Genomic DNA, 19,778 nt, shown 5'->3' with positions numbered 1-19,778 from the left:
AATTTTTTGTTCTTTTTAATTTTCTTATAAATTATGAGGAAAATTGCACTATTCCAATACGCGCCTATCTTACTATAACATTACATATATTATTTTCAAATAAAGTAACATCTAAGAATTTTTGCAATGAGCAATATTTCGAGATGCAAAAATAATCGATAATTAAAAAAATAGTAGCAAAGGTTTTGTTAGTGTAAAATATAATAACGATTGCAAATACGTTGTCTAATTTGGATCGCCAATGCGTATCCAAGCAGGAAAAATTCATATATTTCCGCAATTTAACATATCTTCTGTTTTAACAATAGAAATATCTGTACATTTACAATTAATTACAAATAATTGTACTCTTAGCATCTTAAAAATGTAAGTTTTCGATTTATAGCAGTAATTTTGTGATATAAAATTATACCCAACTTCAAAAAATTGCACAATAGCGAGAAAAAACTATTCATTCATAGCAGCTTCATCACTCCTAGACATCACTCGCTAATATGTTAACCCACCTGTCATTGTGTCATCGTATACTTATATAAAATAACTTAAATGTACATATTGCACTAGAAAAATAGGAATATTAGTTATTTGGCATTCGTGGTCAGACTATTTGGCAGTTTGTCCTTACACAAACGCATACGCAAGTATGCGTGTAATAATGCACGCGACAGTCATTAAATCGATTTCTCTATCTATAATATTAAATTCCCTACAAAAAAAAAAGAAAAAACTTAAACATTTGTCATTTAAGAAAAGTGAAATGTCCACTTGAGCATTCATAACTACTACATAAATTGTTTTAGAACGTACAATAATAAATATATTTTAGTATAATTAATTTAATATATTACCACGACAATAATTTTTCAAATGATAAATCCTACGTTACCCAAAAAAATTGAGAAAAACAAGCAAAAAATGTTTCAAACATTTAAATAGAGAACATTACAATCTCTAAATAAGAACGTAAGCATTGAGATTCAAATCAGTCAATTTTCTAGGTCTTCTATGAACTAAAAGATTAATAATTCATAATTTCACATAAGCGATAACTAATTCTACCAACAAATCTAAACCCTAAATCGTCGCATTTGCAACAATGTTTAAAATACCCGTTCAAAAAAATTATTAAGGATCAAAATCAATTTGATCGCTTTAAAAAGAAGTTTGATACTCATTCACGCGTCCGCGTGCCATAAAAAATAAAATTAATTTACACCAATAAAAGTAAATTTACGTAATACAATAAACAATAATAATTTAAAAGTAACCAAGAAAACTCAAATTAAGCTTCGTATATAGTAAAATTTAATTGAATTAAAATTCAGAAAATCAAAATTAAAATTCAGAAAATCAAAATTAAAATTCGTAAAATTATGTTTATCGAATATATTATTAAAATATAAAATCTTCTCTCTTAGTGCGGCACGAAGATATTCCTCTTCGACTTACGCAGTGATTTCAACGTCTTTCGAATTCATTCTTCTCAAAGGCTATACATTTGTGTATATACGGTATCCCAAACCAACTTTTTCACCTATTAATAGCAAACTTATGAGATCATTTGAGAACGAGAAAATCTGTACGATTATATCGAGGCTACAATTTTTAAATAGTATTCAGTGTTTAAAGCTGTTCAGGCACGGCGCAAACTTCTAACGATTTAATCAATCAATTTTAAACATCTTGCATTAAAAAAAAAAAAACTGTAACCTAGACATTTTTATATAAAGATTTTCTCCTCCAAATGATCTCAAGAATCTGCTATCGAGTGATCGGGCGTCTCGGATGCTGTACATATGCGCGCTGGAAATAACAATCGCGGCTATTTCGCGATGGAGCCTCCGTGGATGTTGAGGATGTGTTGCTTGAGGTGATCCGGCCGGCAGAAGTACTTGCCGCAGAGGGTGCAGGTAAAGGTGTATCGTGATCCGAGGCGGCCGCACTCGTACCTGGAGTGCCGAGTGAGAGACGACCGCGACCTGTATCCGCGTCCGCACATTACGCATCGAAATCGCAGCTCGCCGCTGCCACCGCCGGTCGAGACGTACTCCGTCGAGGGGCTGGCTGTAAGCATACAGGGAGGCCTTTTTACATCACGCGGGTTCCTGCCGCACGCACGAAACGAGCCCCCTTCCGCGATTTCTTACTCTCTTTTTCTCTTTCTCTCTCTCTCTCTCTCTCTCTCTCCCTCTCTCTTTCCTTTATCGACAAACCACAAAAACACACTTCGATCGATTGCGACTTGTTTTCTCACCCTTTCTCTCTCTTCCTTTGATTGGTCCACCGATGGAGAAGAAAAAGCTCGAACCAAGCGTGTAAACAATATACGGAATCAAGCTCGCTCCAAAAGAAGACTGTGCAGAAAGCTCCGTTGCCGAGAGATCGCGATAGACAGATTTCCGTCGCGTTTAATTATTTCGCAAAGTTTGTCGAATTGTTCAAATATTTAATGCCGACATATAAGACTGACATGACTAAAATCTGTTATAATGGTAATATAAATTGTATAATTTAAAAAAATCTGAAAAAATTTCAGAAATTCTTAATTTATTGATGTATCATTTCAATTGTTAAATAAAAAATTAAAATAATCTCAAAAAAATCACAAAAATAATATACTATATATTAAAAACTATAGCATGAGAGAGAAATAATTACAAAAAAACATACGAGAAAACTTAAGTAAATTATAGAGTATCAGAGAATAGCAAAACTATAATTTTTTTCGTGACAAAAATTTGAACACATTTATACGGTACTTTTATGACAGATCCTTGTGCACAGTTTTCGTTGTTTTGGGCTATTGTTATTTACATGCTGCATCAAAATGAGCTGGCTTTTTATTAGTGCATCCACTTTTTACACCCGTGATGTAATTAATTCAACCCAACGTAAAATATGCCTCCTTGTATAGTTTCACCCAACACACATCCACGACGAATGAACACAATACTGGCCGAAGTTATCGCGCCAATGATGCGGACAAGGATGAATTTCCCTTCGACGAGAGACGCTCGAGATGTATCTCTTGTTTTTTTTTTTTTTTTTTTTTATTTGCCGCTTTACGACACTTATTCGCTATGCTGACAATCACGAAGCGTTCGGCTGGATGACAAGACTTCAACATGCAATACACATCAACCAACAATCACTGGCATCGTCGTTTATTCCTTCGTTAATTAGATATTGCTAAAACGAGTTATATATACAAAATGTGCGAGTAGCATGTACCAGATGCTACGTCGCGGTTAAAAAGGATTTTATATAGTTTTATTAATGAGGAAATCAATTATATGACATTAATTTATGAATTGTGCATATTATCGGAGTAATCAAGTGTAAAATATGTCGCACGTTAAAACTTTATTAATAACTCTGGTTTATTTTTCATTTAATATACGTGGTAAAATTTTTATTTCACATATTTAAGGAGAATGAAAGAAATAAAAGTAGAAATCAATATATAGCATATAAGTTTATAATTAATAAAAATTGTATATATTATTAACATATTCTAACATTAGGTGATACTTTTCTCTTAACGTGGAAACCACTGGAGTATATTATGTACTTATTAAATTTATTATTCATCAAAAATAAATCGGTAAAGCAAAATTTGAGTATAGCTCATTTATTCTATTCACAAAATTAGCAAAGCGATATATTCAATATGAGTAAAAGTAAACATTACATATATTAATAATATTTAAGATTTTCTCGCACTTAATCATAACAAAAATTATAATAAAAAAAGGAAGCATGAAGTGGTGAAGAGTCACCAGTCCGAAAGAGAAGATAAATAGTATCTACATCAAAAAGTGTCGAAAAATTTCAAATATTAATAAACAATGAATTTTATAAACCGGAAAACGATAGAAAAGGGTTCCATCTCCGCGTGTCAAAGCTGAAATTAAAAGTTAGAAATTTCGAAACAAATGAATTTTTACTACTGATTCTCATTCTCGTTTGTTGCCACAAGTGTCTACGATTTCCAAAATTTGTACAGCACTCGTACGTCCTTCACAGTGACGGGTTGCTGTTGCTGCTGCTGTGGCTGCTGCTGCTGCTGCTGCTGCTGTTGTTGCCCGTACGATCGGGCTCGCTGCTGCTCCTGTAGTTGCTGCAGCTGCTGCTTCTGTCGCTGAAGAAAGTCAACCTCCAGTTTCTCTCTTTCTGAGAGACACTCGGCGATATGACCCCGCAGGCCGCTTCGATACTTGTAGCTGCGACCACAACTCGGACAGGAGAGTCTGCAGCGATCTGCCACGGGTTGCCGATGCACCCCAGTCGACTGTGACCAATAGAGCGTGGCAGCTGCAAGCATCATCGGCCAACTATCACGCCGGAGATTGTTTGTGCACCGCAGACGATGGTAACGTGCATTCAAGTTTTTAGGATTCTTTTCTCAAGAGCTTCGTTTTTATTTCTTACGCATGTGACATTCTCTTTAAAAAAAAAAAAGTTTCCTCTCTCTCCCGATTTTCAAACAATTTCCTCCGCAATATACGATTATTCCGAGGTCCAAAATGGGTAAAGTGCACGACAAAATAAATTTTTCTCATAAAGCTAGAAAATAAAAAAAATTGTTTATTTTACACGTAAATAAAATGTGTCCAGTTAGTTCCTCAAAGACGGATCGACGTGAGAATCAAGAATTATTAAACCTTGAAGCTATTTTCCAAAAAGATTCATCATTCGTTAAAAGGTTAATATATCGGAGTTGTTAAATATATTCAAATATATCGAGATCGATGCGCCTTGTTATATTTTATGAAATTTCATGATATGCTAGTTTAAAATGTATCAAGTTAGTACACGTAGTTAATTCACACGCGCTACGTGATAAAATGCCTGAAAAAGCTGAGTGTAGGGGTCGCACAATAAAGAAAGAGAAATATACTGCTCAAAAACTCTTTATTGGTTCTTCTCTGCTCAGGTCCATCGACTGGTCGAATTCGCAATGTCGAATGTCGGAGGATGCTCTGGATGCGGATCGACACGAACGAGTGACTCTAGAGACGTGAAAGGATGCCTCCCTCCTCATGCGCACGCGTCAACCCATTTCTGATTAATTCCTCATCAAATTTATTAATCATATCACTAATAATAATAAATAAATGTACGAATCATACAGAATAAGAAGTTCATTAATGAATAATGGATTGATGCGTGAACATTCGAAGCGACTAATATCGAACGAAGAAAATACGACGGTCTCTCTCGCCGATCTTATATCCATCTATGTAAATCTGCGCTCGTGTGTGATAAACATATAAACTCTATATAAAAATTCAGGATCGACGACTTCCTTCTCCCGTGTTCTACTTGCTGATGACAACAAAGTTAACTCCTTGTACATTCACATCCGCAGAGCGATTTCGCAATTTTTACCATGTTTTAAATTCACAAAAAAAAAGTAATTCAATGATTATCACTAAAAGCATAATAAAAAAAATTATAACTAACTCATTGGTTCAAGATGCTCGATAATCGAACAGTTACCTCAGAGATGATTTCGCACGGTCAACGAGTGGATCGTTTAACAATTGTTTAAAAAGTTTTTTTGAAGAATGTTGCAAAAAGATAAAATAAATCTGACAAAAATCTCAAATGTTCCGAGTGCACTCGTAGATCGTGGAATCGATACTTCCAAAGAAATGAGAAAAATAAAGAACATCATTTGACATACGCCTGGTTAATTTTTCGCAGCAATCGGCCATTTATTGTAACAATGATTGGCGATCATCGCCGTGTCGTTTCTAAAGAATCGATTTACAAAAGTAATTAATAACTCCGATTGTATTTCCAAGAGATTATCTTACTGAAACATTAAACAATTTTGAATTTGGATAAATTAACATTTATACGAACTATCCGTTATTTTCGGTATAACATTATCAAACAAAAATTTCTATTTAAGATCTTGAAACTGCAAATTTTCTGTCATCTCATTTTTTACATAAAAAAAAAATGTAATTGTATCAAGCGATTATTCAAAGTAATATAAAATAAACTTTAACAAAATGAATTTGAATCAAAACAAAGATATCGTTATATTAAATATTTGAAAAGTAGTATCGAATGTAGCAAGAATCGTGCGTGTCACGAGCCAAGACAATAATTGAAATCGAATATAATTTCTCAAGTTAATAAACATACTGTGACTCGACTAGATAACTGCTTTAAAATATGACGCTAAATTTCTGTCGTAACCGAAAAATCGAGTTGAACTCCAAAAATTAAAAAGAAATTTTTTTTACTAATTCATTTAAACAAAACAAAAAATAAAATAAAATATAAAACCCCCTCGTAAATTTTAAAATTTTCCACTTGGAGATCAACACGAAATTCAGATACTCCAACATCAATTTCTATCGAGCGATCAAGCGTCCCATCTGCATCCATGGAAAGCAGACAGCGACAGTCGACTTCTCGACAGAAAGCACAAATTACAAATTTGTAGATACGTACTTGAGTTACAGTTACCTAGTGCGAAAGCGACAAGAGACATGTGTGGGGGAAAAGAATTAGAAACTAAATTACTTGGCATCGCGACGTGCTTCTCTCATCTTCATAGTCGAAAAGCTCGAAGACGCCGATGGAAAGTGGAAATCACACAACGGGAGTGAAAGGGCGACTATGAATCTGACATGCTGCTCTGCTGTTGCTGATGTTAACGCCGTTAGTCGTTGCTGCTGTCGCTGCTAGCCCTCGCTTTCATATTTCCTCGAGTACGCCTTTGCCGTCTCGGTAATGCCAGCCCGACCGCGTCATTTCGATCCTCTCCCTAATGTAAGGCGTTATATGATGGCCCGTCCTCTTCTGGTGCTGCCGCATAATATCCAGCCTGGTGAAACGCCGCAGACAGCTCCCGCAGGCAAACTGCTTCTCCACCCCGCATTCGTAGCGCTGATGCCTATCCAGACAGTATTGGACCGAATAACGCCGATCGCATCGCGAACAACGATATTCGAGAATCGACTCTGAAACACCGTGTTGACCTTTGTCGCTATCACGCGAGCGTTATTGCTGGAAAGCGCGCTGAAAATGAATCGGTTGTGCTGTCCCGTAAAGTCTCGTGAAGTCTCGTGAAGTCTCGTGAAGTCTCGTAAAGTCTCGTGAAGTCTCGTGAAGTCTCGTGAAGTAGAGGAAATCAAAATCGAAAGATGCGTCGAGAAGCGATACAATAAAATCCAAATTAAGTTCTTCACACATTGTTGCTGACATGAACGTGAATATTTTTACGAAACTCATCAGAAACCTGTCAGATTTTTGGTAATAATTTTTTTATCAGCATAATTTATAAATCCACTGCGGAGATCAACTAGTCGCCGTCGTCATCCGTGCAATGCCATTGCAGTGCTGCTAATTATCGCTGCGCAGCAATAATTAACAGAGCTACGATGATTGCAACGAGATGATTCAGTAGCCATAAATTTATATACATCGTGATGCATATAAATTTTGCTGATGTCAGTAATGTCGAGATTACGAAAATATTTACGAGTAAGTGTCTTATGTTGTAAATGTGATGTGAATGCTCTCATCAATAACAAGGAGCTAATAAATTTTCCGAACTCGACAATTTCGATTAAAAAGAAACTTCGGATTTTGCGAGGATCTAAGCTTGCAGAGCGACATTTTTCTTCAACCATTACGATTCCTGTTCTATCCAGTAACAGATCAATGCTATTTTCTGTGAACATGCCAATCTGCGAAATTTAAAATGGACTTAAAATCTCTGCGAGACCCGCAACAAGTTTAAGTCTATTCAACAGTCGCAGCTCGCACAAGAAAATCATTCGAATTTTCAATAAAAACGAATCTCAATTTCATTCTTTTCGAGAATTCAAATTATTCTCCTCGTTCACAGAAATCACATTTATTTTACCGCGTTATTTTTCAATGCCCATTTCGTTTAACTCGCGGCTTCGATCGAGATTTTTATAAAAGCTGCTACGCGCGATCGTGTAATCGGAATTATCCGACCGCAGTTACCTTGACGCAATATCATTCGGTATCCGCGAAGAGCGGTGCAATTGATATACGAATCTTGCGTCGCTGCTCGCAAAATAACCGAATGCTTCGAGAACGAAGTCAATGAATACCGCACGCGGATACTTGAAACGACACCAGCAGCTTGAATAAAAATCTGAAAATCAAATCCGTCATCGCGAAAACAATTGTTCCGATGCACGCCGTTCAATGAATTATTCACAGACTTGGAAACGTGGCGATGAGGCTCCCTATAACGCACTGTACAAATTTCATCGAGAATTCCTCCCTCTCAGATCGCGCGAGCGGTGCAAGGACAATCGATAGATCGCTCGCAATCTGGCGCCTTAGAATCCGATCGATCTAAAAGAGTGGCGCTTACAACGATCTCGCGATCCCATTAATTTTGCATACGCGAGAGGGCTTCGAAGATTGTTTTTTTTTTTTTTTTTTTTTTTTACGATTTCATTTCCCTTTCGATCGAGCCAGCCAGACTCGGATATATCATTCGCACCAAGCACTTACACACACAGATCCGTACTCCCCGAAGATGAATTACACAGAAATCCAGTCTTTAACGCAGCATGTACGTCGAAGAACTGAAAAATCTACGAAGATGGAAAGGGACGAAGAGAGGAAGAGGAACAACGTTAACGACGTGATTAATTTGTTCTTCGTTCGGCGATCATTGCGCGACTTTCCCGCGAAAGTGGTGCAATTATCGCAAAACGGAGTTGACGTAAACCAAATTTACGCGTTAAAAAAAATTAATCTTCCAATGAAATCAACGAGTCAACGAGACTTGTGAAACGATTTCTTCAAAATTTAGCTACTGGCAAGTGTCGTTGCGATGTTCGCCTGCTTGTCAGTGCGTAGATAATGAAAAACTGTTTCACCCATCGTATTCTGAATGTAAGTTAATTCGAGAATCAACTGTGACTTCAGAATACGATACAAATATCAATCAAGAATCGGAAATACGTGCCAAGAGAATTATTTTATGTCTAGCGTATGTAATTAAACAAATGCCGGCAGAAATAATAGATTTTTAATTTGCTTCAAAAATCGAAAGAGAGAGAAAATTCGATCTCAATATTCACAGTACGACGGTGTAATATTGTGGAACCAAGTTTTTCGATTATCAAATCGAAAGACTCAGCCACTTTAATCTAAAAAAACGACAATTATTCCGAGTCAATCATTTCTGCCAGAAATATTTCATTTTCATAAGAATACTGTTAGGGCATCCTGCGTGCCGATACAACACGCAAGACTAAATACTTACGCATCATACCGTTTTACCTTTTAATCACGTGGACACCGATGCAATCTGCTGCAAAAGTAGCATCACGTTCTTGACTTGGCAGAGCTTGCTTCCAAAAAAACAAAATGCATTCTTGAAAGCAGCTATATGCCGAAACAATCTTCTTAGCAATCACAGCTGACGAGAAATTTAAATGCCCGATTAAAAGTTTGTATTTTACACTTCGATAATAAGGAAATCATACTTTAATTGTAGATTTCTATAAAATCAAAACAAAATACCGCGATAAATGCAAAAGGCATAAGAAGACACCTCTGAAAATAAAATTAATAACGTAAAGTACATATTTCATTACAACTACTACATTTTTAAAATGTAGAATAAATCATAATCAAAAAATGTTTAATTAGATATATATATATATATATCATTATCTCGTTCACTCAAACATCCACGCAAAAAATTCATTCACGCTGAAATTTCTTTCGCGCACAAAAAACAGATTTTCATGTAAATATTACAAAGAATGATTTCTGCGAGTACTCAGTTTGAGAAGATCATAGAAAAAGATACCTATAAAATCTGGTCAAACTTTTAAATCGCAAAAAATCGATGTAAAAATACATTATTACATACAAAGTACGATCAGAATAAACCTGTAGAAGAAAATCTAGTGAAATAACATGATGAGAAAATGTCCTATAAATAAAAACCTAAATTTAAAAAAGAGCACAAAAATATTATAAATCAATATGTAAAAATTAAATTACACATCGCAATTATGACAATTTATAAATACGAGTCTTATAAACTACGTGGAATCAATTATACATAGTAATACGCGGATCTTACGCTATTTACCGAGAAGAGTTACCAATACTATACCATCCCATACATTACCAATTTCCAGCCTATACATTACCATTTCGACGAGTCCAGTCTCTTGACTTCTTCGAAAGCTCTCGCTCGAAGGCTCAAAAAGCGAGACCTTCGAACTCGAAAATCCATCTTCGTCCCAAGATCAAAATGAGAGAATACACATCGCGAACGTAAGCTCGGTTGAGCCAAACGAAACAAATTAAAGCAAAATGAGAGAAAATAATGTACAGTCCATAAATCTTCTCGAGATCCCAAAGATTCCAAATTAGGAATATTCGGAAACTCGATTCAATTTTTTGATTTCAGCCATTTCTGAATCTCAAAACGAGATTCAGAAAACAGACGTTACCATTCCCTGATCCTTCCTTCGATTGTCCAGGCATCTGCTTCTCTCTTCATCGGTTTTCTCTTCTTTCTTCTCTTTTCATACGTTGTCAACGGAGAATTCGGAATTGTGACAATGCGTAAATCGCCAAATCAAGCTGACTAGGCAGACTCCTGACGAATAAAAAGAAGTTATTCCTCGCAGACGCCTTTGGCTTGAATATCGCGAATATTAACGCAGAATCACGATCTCTATAATTTTCCGTCAACAAAAATGGAAAACCGGAATACTCCCGAAAGCGCAGTTTCTCAACATTTCAGAAAACCAATATTTTTCGAATATCTAAGAAAATCGAGAAAACATTTTCAAACAAATATTGAGAAAAATTCTGAAGCTTTCTGACATCTCCGAAACGCGGCTATCAACGTTTGCGGAAAAAGTTTGACGCGACATCTTCGTATCGTATCTTTAGACTCTTTTCGTAGACGCGAGAAATAAAAGAAAAAATTTTCCTCTTATTACTAGCGCGAAGAATAATCCAAAATCGATACAAGAAACACGTATCAAAAAGCATTTGTAAATTCATAGTCATAAATATACACACACGCACACATTCTCTTTCATATTATTCATTCGCACTCATTCATAAAAGAAAAAGCGATTGCCTTGTAAATGAAAACGTCGTACTCGCTTGCGAGAAATGATTCTAATCGCCTTACCAATAATTAGATCCGCTAACTCGCACGCGTGCGATCATTTTCATTTAAAATACAAGTCGTAATCAATAAGTTACATATACCAGTCATTATGGAAAATATAACGTGAGTTGAGTATGCAACGACGTTCAAGCACACGTCCGCGTGAACGGCGAGTGCGGAACGACGATGAGATTGCGTTACGATATAACCGGATTATCATGTTTATCACATGACAATACACTTCTGCCGCGCATTACCTTGACCCGATGATAATATCCGTTTTACCTTGCATTAAATGTTCTTACCGATACATTACCAATGCCGCTGCGATCTTCGTTCTTCTCTCTTGCATATAAAAAAAGGATAGCGCACGCATGAGCTTTGTTCTTTGGTCTTGAACAAAAATCAGCCGTGCGCCGCAAAATCGCGAAGGCGCAAAAGACGCTGTCGGAAGAAAAACGAATAGAAAATGCCAAAGATGCGTAACGTGAGTGTCCGAGTGATTCTCGGAACATCACTTCCGCATTTCTGACATTCGCCTGTCTATTTGAATCCTACGAGATCCACGAATTCTGCTCGTAAAATCATCCCTTCGAAATTTCAGCTCGAGCGCGTGTTCTCTCACTCGAAACGAGGAAGTCGTGAGATTTTCAAACAAAATCGGCAAGATCCGAAGGATTAAATATAACGTAAAAACGCGTCGCGATTACTCAACGCTTTCGCGGCAAAATAGTCGGCGAAAGCGCGATTCCAGTTTCCCGTGAACTCTGCAAACGCGCAAAGGGCACGCTTGCAGATCTCTTCTCTCTTCTAACGTCGTGGGACGCCTCGTTCAAGAATGCCCGAAGAAGCTCTGCGCGCTAAAAACTCCGATCGAGAAATCGCTCGACCGCAGGCCGCTCAAGCGAGCTTCGCTTGGCCCTTTCGCGCGTTTCTTCGTGTCTTCACCCGGATTCTCGAGCTCTTCCTCATCCTCATCGTCGCCTAGACACTTGGGGGTGGGTCAAAAAACAGAGAAAGGGAGTAGATACATAGCAAAATTGTGACATGGCATGGTACAACAACAACAACGAGAGTCGAATAACGAGTAAGTACAATACCATGAACAATAATGACAACGATGTAAATATGAATTATGTTTTATACGTAATCGTTATAAATAATATATTATGTATATATATAGCGATATATATATATATAGATATATATATCGAGAAAAACAGTATATAAATAGTGTTAAGCATATATTATATATACGAAGTACGTGTATATATATATTAAATGGAGTCCCTCTCTTGCGGACGCTCATATGTGTACGCTCGTACGTGTGTTACGCACGGTACACGCACATATGAGAGAGCCATAAGTAGATATATGTAATCGGGTTAATTAAATAGTTCATGTTTTATGCGTTACGAACAAAGCGAGTTATGTACACGTGGGTTAGTAATTAAAAAAAAAATAAATAAATTTCTCGAACGTGGGCGAGCGCGTGCGGATCATAAAACAGAATCGCTCTCGCGATATCACACGAAAGGTGTAACTCGTGTACAATAGTAGATAATCTAGTTTCAACTACCACCACCATGCACATGTCCTCAGAGACACGCACGTCGCCGCGTATAAAAGACGCATCGCGCTTGCGCACCTCCGCAGAGTTAAGATGTAATAGTTACACTACCGAAGGAAGCGTGGCATGCAAGACGAATTACGCAAAAAAAAAAGAGAAAAAAAAAAGAAAAAAAAAAAGAAAAACTATATATATGGCACAAATGGGTTAAGAACTATCGAGTGTACGCATACACGGAATGGACAAAGAAATAAAATATTATATATATATATATATAAATATGAATACGTAATATATAAATTATTACACATCATTATATTATAAATTGCAACCCTCTTGGCGCGCGCGCGCTCGCGCGACCAAGAGATCTGTGATGTGGCACGTGCTTTTTTTGTTCGTTTCTTTTTTTTCTTTCTCCCCTCAGAGAGACCGTGCCTTTTTATAGAGAGCCACAACCCAACGTGCATACGCGTGTATATATATGTACAATCGAACGCAACGCGGGTGAGGATTGACAGCGAGCGTCGATCCTCGTCACGTTTCCACCGACCGAAGATTGAACGGAACGCATTTTCCCTCGGGCGAGGGAAAACGTGTTCGAGCGTCGGTTTCGCGACTTACGACCAGTCGTCGAATGTTGGTGAGAAGCGCGCGTTTTAGATAGGCGCGAGAGAGACAGGTTTTGCACGTGGCAGGAAGAGAAGAAGGCAGGCGGAGTCGTAAGGACGATCGAGAAGGCTCCTCACGCTCCTTCGTCGTGCACAAGGAGAAAGATAGAGGGAGAGAGGAAGAGACGCGAGACACCCATCCCCCTTCCCTCCCCCCCACACAGGTGACCTCGGTATGAGAATAGACAGTTCTACCGAGAGAGAGAGAATCCGTGCACGACTGGCCGTACGTCAACGCACCCGACGTTCTCCATCGAAAGCGCGATCTCAACGAGACAAGAATAAAAGAACGTGCGCCGTTCCGCGCGCGTGGAAACGCGACCCCCGCGGCAAGTTCCTCGATCTTTGTTGTGGCACGGCCGCGTTACATACGCTGTGATATTTCTCTTTCTTTTCGCACCAAACAAAAAAAACACGTCACGGCTACAATGGGCTTGATTTTCGTCTCTTTCATTATCTTTTTTTTTGGGATTTGAGGGTAACTCTCGTCCCGGGATCGGCAGAGGCAAACGCAATCGTGTCACTTTTGTCGGAAGAAACGGCCGTGGGACCGTAAAAGCGTGGCGTGGTTGCAACCACGAGAAGAAAAACAAAAAACAGAAAAAAAAAAGCACAAGAGACGTCCCTTCGGACAGGCGTGTTCCGCGCGGCGTTTACCTTTACCGTATCTCTCGTCGCCGGGAACGCTTTTCGTGTTTCCACGAAATTCACGAGAGAGAGAAAAGAAAGGTGTCTACGAGCTGAGAACAACGTGGCGCAACTCCGGCCCTAGAATCGCGAACCTCGGCTCTTTGTCGCGAAAAGTAGGACCACTCTAACGATGTACGTGGAGATGCAAAAGCGGTAAACGAAAAAGTGAGAAGGGCACTCGAAGTCGAAACTTCAAAACAAAAATGGAAGGAAACGCGGTGTGTTGTTTTTTTTTCTCTCGGTGCGCCTGAAAAGCGGCGAGATCGATATATATCGCGGTGACTCGAAAGGCGATGATGACTTTGGTATTTCATTCAAACGTATCGCTCGAAAATTACATTCAAGGTAACAAGTCTCTGACGGTGAAAAAAACGACCTTCGCTATCAATGCGAGCATCTGTCCGACTGTTTTTATTCTTTCTTCCAACTACGCGCGCGATACGTAAGCGACGCTAACTAGAAGGAAAAGTGAAGGCAGAACGCACTCCGGCGTCTGCCGACGACGAGCTGGCAAACGAGAGCTGTACACGCGTACTAGCGCGTAAATGAATTATTATACCGTCGAGAATCACACGCGTCAGCGCGCGATCGCGAGCCTGACGAATACGAAAATTTAGTAACGCTAGCATTGACAGAGAGATCGCTCCTCTCTCTCCGAATTTACCTTGCCTCCCACGTTGGACCACCTTTTGTTAAAGGCGATCATGTACCCTAAAAACTATAAAAAGAGAAAAAAAAACGCGTTTGAAAAAAAAGCCCCCTCCTGCCTGAACTAACTTCACTTCTTATTAAATAAAAATTGGATTCTACTCCTCGTATCATTTATATCTCCCTCGATGTGTCTCTCCCTCGTCGCACTGCTTTCTAATTATTTCTGCATAAACGGAATTCTCGTTTGCGCGAATTTCACTTCGTTCGGCCATGAAGAATCGTTATTCACGTCAAAGAGTTCGGTGTTACTTTCAAATCTACAAGATTGCCGCGAATAGCGCGAGATGTTACTTTCAATCTGTTGAATTTTACGCTTATTTTCCGGGCCGCGAAGAATGCGCAATTTCGGCTCGACCATCTGGGCTGACCGACCCGACCGGCATCCAGCTGCATCTGCTTGCCCAGCAATGCAGCTGTCGCCGGCTGGCAGATGCAAGTAACACGACGAAGCCGCAGCTGGCATACTTGTTGCCAAACTGAGACGACGGCCGACGGTAAGAAATCTTGTTATACACCCTCGTCTTCTTTAATCTACTTCGAACGGAGAACCTCGTGGAAAAAAAAAAATAATCTACCTAGTAAAACGTAAATTTCCAAATTTTTCTCAGACTAGTTTGTTTACGTCAAATTATCACGCTCACTTTGATTACGCAGTATCATACTTGAGATCGGTGTGATATTCGTTATCAATCTCGTGTTCGTTATCGCACGCGCAAAATAAAATTGCAATAAATCTTTTATCTTCCTGAGAAACGTTCGTATCGAAATCGCTCGTCGGTGCTACGGTGATCGCTACGACTCTTATCGTTATGTAATATATACCGTCGCCTTAATACGGTTCAACGGCCCCTATACGCGAGATCGCGACAATCTGGGTCATCGGTAAATAACGGCACATTATTTTCTATAAGCTCTATCTTCATGACAGCAACTCGCAAACGTCAAAAATCATCTGTATCGATGTCTCATAATAAAAGCATCGCGCACATAAACGCGTCCTCGTTGAGCGATAAATTATCTCGATGATTGCGACTTTTCCGTCGCTTAATCCTAATAAATCCTATCGCGGCGAAATATATATCATATCGCTGCACAAATAAACATAATTCATTACGGACGCGAAAGACTTTTCGGATTCGATTTTGATTCACAATCGAACGAGTTCTCTTTCATTATCTCTTCATCATTTTCTTTTCCGATATTAATGTTTAATGCGACGCATTTATCGTGCACGATTAGTTTTATAAAAAAAAAAAAGTACGGAGTACAAAGATATGTAATTTTCTACTATCAAATGTGTTTTGCATCGGTTCGCGGTCTTGAGAAAACCTGTCGAGTCAGCTTCATAAATGTGATAGACGTCTCGCAGCGATTGCGAAGAACACCTATGGCTGCTATATCACGGATCCAAGCCGAGGATCAGCGTAAAACGATCTCGAAGGCGAGGAACGTCGCCGAAACGCGGTACGATAAAATCGTTCCTCGTGCAGCATCGAATTTCTCCAAAGGCGCGTAACGGTGAGCGGAGCTCGAAGGCGAAATGGGACTATCGGCTCTTTACACACCGACCGGGGGCAGGCGTGTTATGTTCTCGTTATACTCGCCGAGAAACTCTCACGTTTCGTCGAAGCTGCGGCTTCAATTTCCCATAGCAACGGCGAAACAAAAAACCCGAAATTTCCTCAGTTATCTAACAACCGCTGACCTACAACTTCCGCAAGGTTGAGCCATTGTTTTGCATAAAGCGATTACGCGTCGGAATTCCTATTCTTATCACCGGAATAATTACGCAGCGCGCGACTTGGAAAAAATTCATGTATGTAAAAAAAGTGAACCGATTTCGAAGGCAGAAACCATCGAGAGAGACCTACCTACCTCTACCCATCTATACTCAATCTATTTACTGTCTTCAAATCTACAAATTTCGAGCTATCCATACCACGTATTGAACTATTTTTTAACTACTAGCAGCGCGCAAAGCCAGACACCGTAATATACGCGTTTAAAAATAATAAGACAACGCGTTTCACTTAACAAAAATCCCAAAATTTTTTGAAGTCACAAGTGTGAGCTACGTTTTTTTTTTTTTTTTTTTGCTCTACGAGACGAATTAAAACACGATAGATCTCTGTCGATTCTTAATCCCGTTACTACACGTCCACGTTATGGATGCATCTACATAAAAATAATATATCTCGCGATCGGAGGGGCTCACTATTAATTACTATTATCGTATCGCGCGACCATCATCCGAAAATAAAGGTACAGCTAGCTACAATTCCAATTCGTTCTTAAAGTGAGAAATTGACACGAGAGATTGGGATCTCGTGTTCTCCCTGGTCGATTGCGGGCTGTCTTCTCCGCGCTGCCGCACTCCTTTTATAGGAGAGAGAGGCCGCAGCGTCGCGCGTTGCGAGGCTAACGAAGACGAGTCGACCAACAGAACAAACGATTATGAAGAATCGATTGCGGCAACAAAAGAGGCGCGCACGGCTCGTCTTGCGACAGCCTCGTCGCGTCGCGGCGCTACGTTAAGAAAGGGAATAAAGATAGAAAGAGATACATAAAGAACTCAAGAATTCAACGAAAAGCTCTACATGCCCTGATAGGAAACAAAAAAAAAAGCTCTTTCAGAGACCGTGCTACACTTGAACGCACCGGAATCTAGGTTGAACCACGTTATCGACAGCAAAAGAAAAAACAAGCCCCGCCCCGCCTGCGCAATAGGCACATATAATTACACGCGTGCATGTGGATACCCGTGCTACGAGTCATCGAAACTTTTACAACGTACTTCGCTTGTGAATGAGCCATTGTCGGATTCCGACACGTTACAAAGATGCATATCGGCCATTCGAAATTTTCCACGTTTCTCGAGCCCATTCAAAGCAGTACGCGGCCATTCTATTCGACAAATCCATAAATATGTTGAAAATTTGCATATTATCGTGGAAACGGCTGATGTTCGCGTAACAAACACGCTCGAGATTTCGACGAGAGTTGAACCAATTACGAGTGCCTATTGTTACGGGGGTTGGAGTCAGACGGAAAATGGTGAGGATGAGCCTACCTTGCGAGTCGCGATGAGCTTGTTGCGCTGCTTCCTGAGCTGCTAACAAGGCCTCATCTGTCGCTCCTGGTGCTCCTATCGCAGAACCCACGACGCCCCCCGCGTTACTTCGGTCACCGGTGATATGCCACGTGCCAAGTCCTGCTAAAATAATACATACCATCCTCCGATAAGTCTTAACGTCTAAAAAAAACGCATTGGATGCTTATTTTCCTCTCGCAACTATGTCAACGCGTGATAAACACGACGAGCCGTAATATCGCCGCAGAATCAACAGCGGCATTGTCGAGGTTTCAGACAGAGTTAAAATTAAGATTAGTTATCGATTCACTCGAAATCCTTAATCTTAAATGATTTACAGCCAAGTCAATGAGAAATGTATTTTAGGAATAAAGAGTGCTTTATTCATTAAACTCTTTTAAAGGGGAACAAAAATATTGGGGCGCATATGTAAGACCGACCAAGGATTTATGTAGCGAAACACAGGGCTTCACGATCGGAAAGTCGCACGATGTTCCCTTATACAATGGGAGTGCTTAAAGTACATTTATATTACATAATACACTCCTAATCGCCCCTCTATATTCACGGCTCGTTACAGCAAGTAATATTTGGCAAGTTACGTGGGATATCCGCCCACAGTTTATCATTCTCGCACACTGGCAGCAGCACACACGTATACACAATCACACCGATTTTAAATAATATACAGTTTTTAAATAGTCTACACCTAACACTTAAGGAACAGACAAATAATACTGATAGTTTCAGACTATTCAAAGTTGGAATACTTTGTACGTCGCTCACCATATTTTGACTAGCATATCGTTGGATTATTATTATTATTAAACAGACAGAGTACGGAAGTGATTCTTGTCGGAGTTTCGATTCCAAAGTGAATTCAAACGTTAAAAGTGCGGAACAAAGAAGGAATGCTGTTTTGACGGTGTGCAGTAACATTCTACGCAGTACATTCGATCTGAACGATCCAAGAATAAGATCCCGAATTTGAACAAGTCTCCAAAGAGGTTTCAAATAAAAGTACACAGTGATTGTTTAATACTGACGATCTTCGCTCGCCTTCGGACTAGACGTAGAAGAGCAGTGCACAGGACACTACGGGTACTCAGCGCGCATACACACGCGCACACTAAGTCTGTCTAGGCTGGACAGGAGTGTTAGTGGGTTGCTGTCTCCATCTCCTCCTGACGACGTTCAATTTTTTCAAATAGAACTGCAGCGTTGAGCGATTAATGCCGTACATCTCGGACGCCTGAGTGGTGCTAACTCCCTGTTGCAATATTGCCTCCAGGGACATTTTAACCGAATCTAAACTATACTTTCTGCCCTGCTTGTTCGCCAGTGATTTAAGCAACGCGCCTACGTCAACGTCCGGGCGTGGCCGCCTCATGTTTGGCACTTTTTTACATTCGAGGAAATGCGAAGCCCATAGGGCACCACCATCGCCACTACTCAAATTCGCTCTCGACCGAGACCGCGCTCCCGCCCCCCTACCTGCAACGAGGAAACCTAAGCTAGTGTCGGCCAATTTGTTACACGTCCCGTTTTAACAGATAACAAACAAAACAACGAAACGATTCCGCGACACCGAAGCTACTCAATCGTTCACAACGCACAAACCAACCCCCTTCCTATCTACGATCAAACGAGAAACATTGACTGTAACACGACCCCGGCAATATCGCGGCTTCCGTTCAAGAATCACTATCCAATCGTGCAAGACGTCGAGCTCCGCTTCGATCCAAAAAGTTTATTTGGATCGAAGATTCGCTGCTGTCGTTGACTCTCCAGAACATGTAATTTCATATATAACGCAAATCATTTGCTATATGTATGCTCTCCATCATACTCTTACACGCGACACGCTATTTAGCGATGCGCAAATTC

General features: G+C 39.6%; 1 protein-coding gene across 50 annotated transcripts in view; it reads right to left on the bottom strand.

The window, feature by feature from the left end:
- Nucleotides 1-19,778, bottom strand: part of lola (longitudinals lacking) — a 205,232-nt gene that overhangs the window by 181,114 nt on the left and 4,340 nt on the right. For 48 of the 50 annotated variants that reach the window (XM_067348277.1, XM_067348289.1, XM_067348272.1 and 45 more), the window contains exon 6: nt 17,871-18,014. In XM_067348277.1, coding sequence (XP_067204378.1) covers nt 17,871-18,014 — 144 coding nt within the window. Of the gene's footprint in view, nt 1-2,988; nt 4,315-17,870; nt 18,015-18,251; nt 19,386-19,778 lie in introns of those variants that run through there. The other 2 variants (XM_012370566.2, XM_012370573.2) reach the window with 2 other exon arrangements.

Source organism: Linepithema humile, chromosome 1, assembly GCF_040581485.1.
Source record: "Linepithema humile isolate Giens D197 chromosome 1, Lhum_UNIL_v1.0, whole genome shotgun sequence".
Taxonomy (NCBI): Eukaryota; Metazoa; Arthropoda; class Insecta; order Hymenoptera; family Formicidae; genus Linepithema; species Linepithema humile.
The sequence above is the reverse complement of the archived record's forward strand: the minus strand, read 5'-3'. Positions and strand labels throughout refer to the sequence as shown.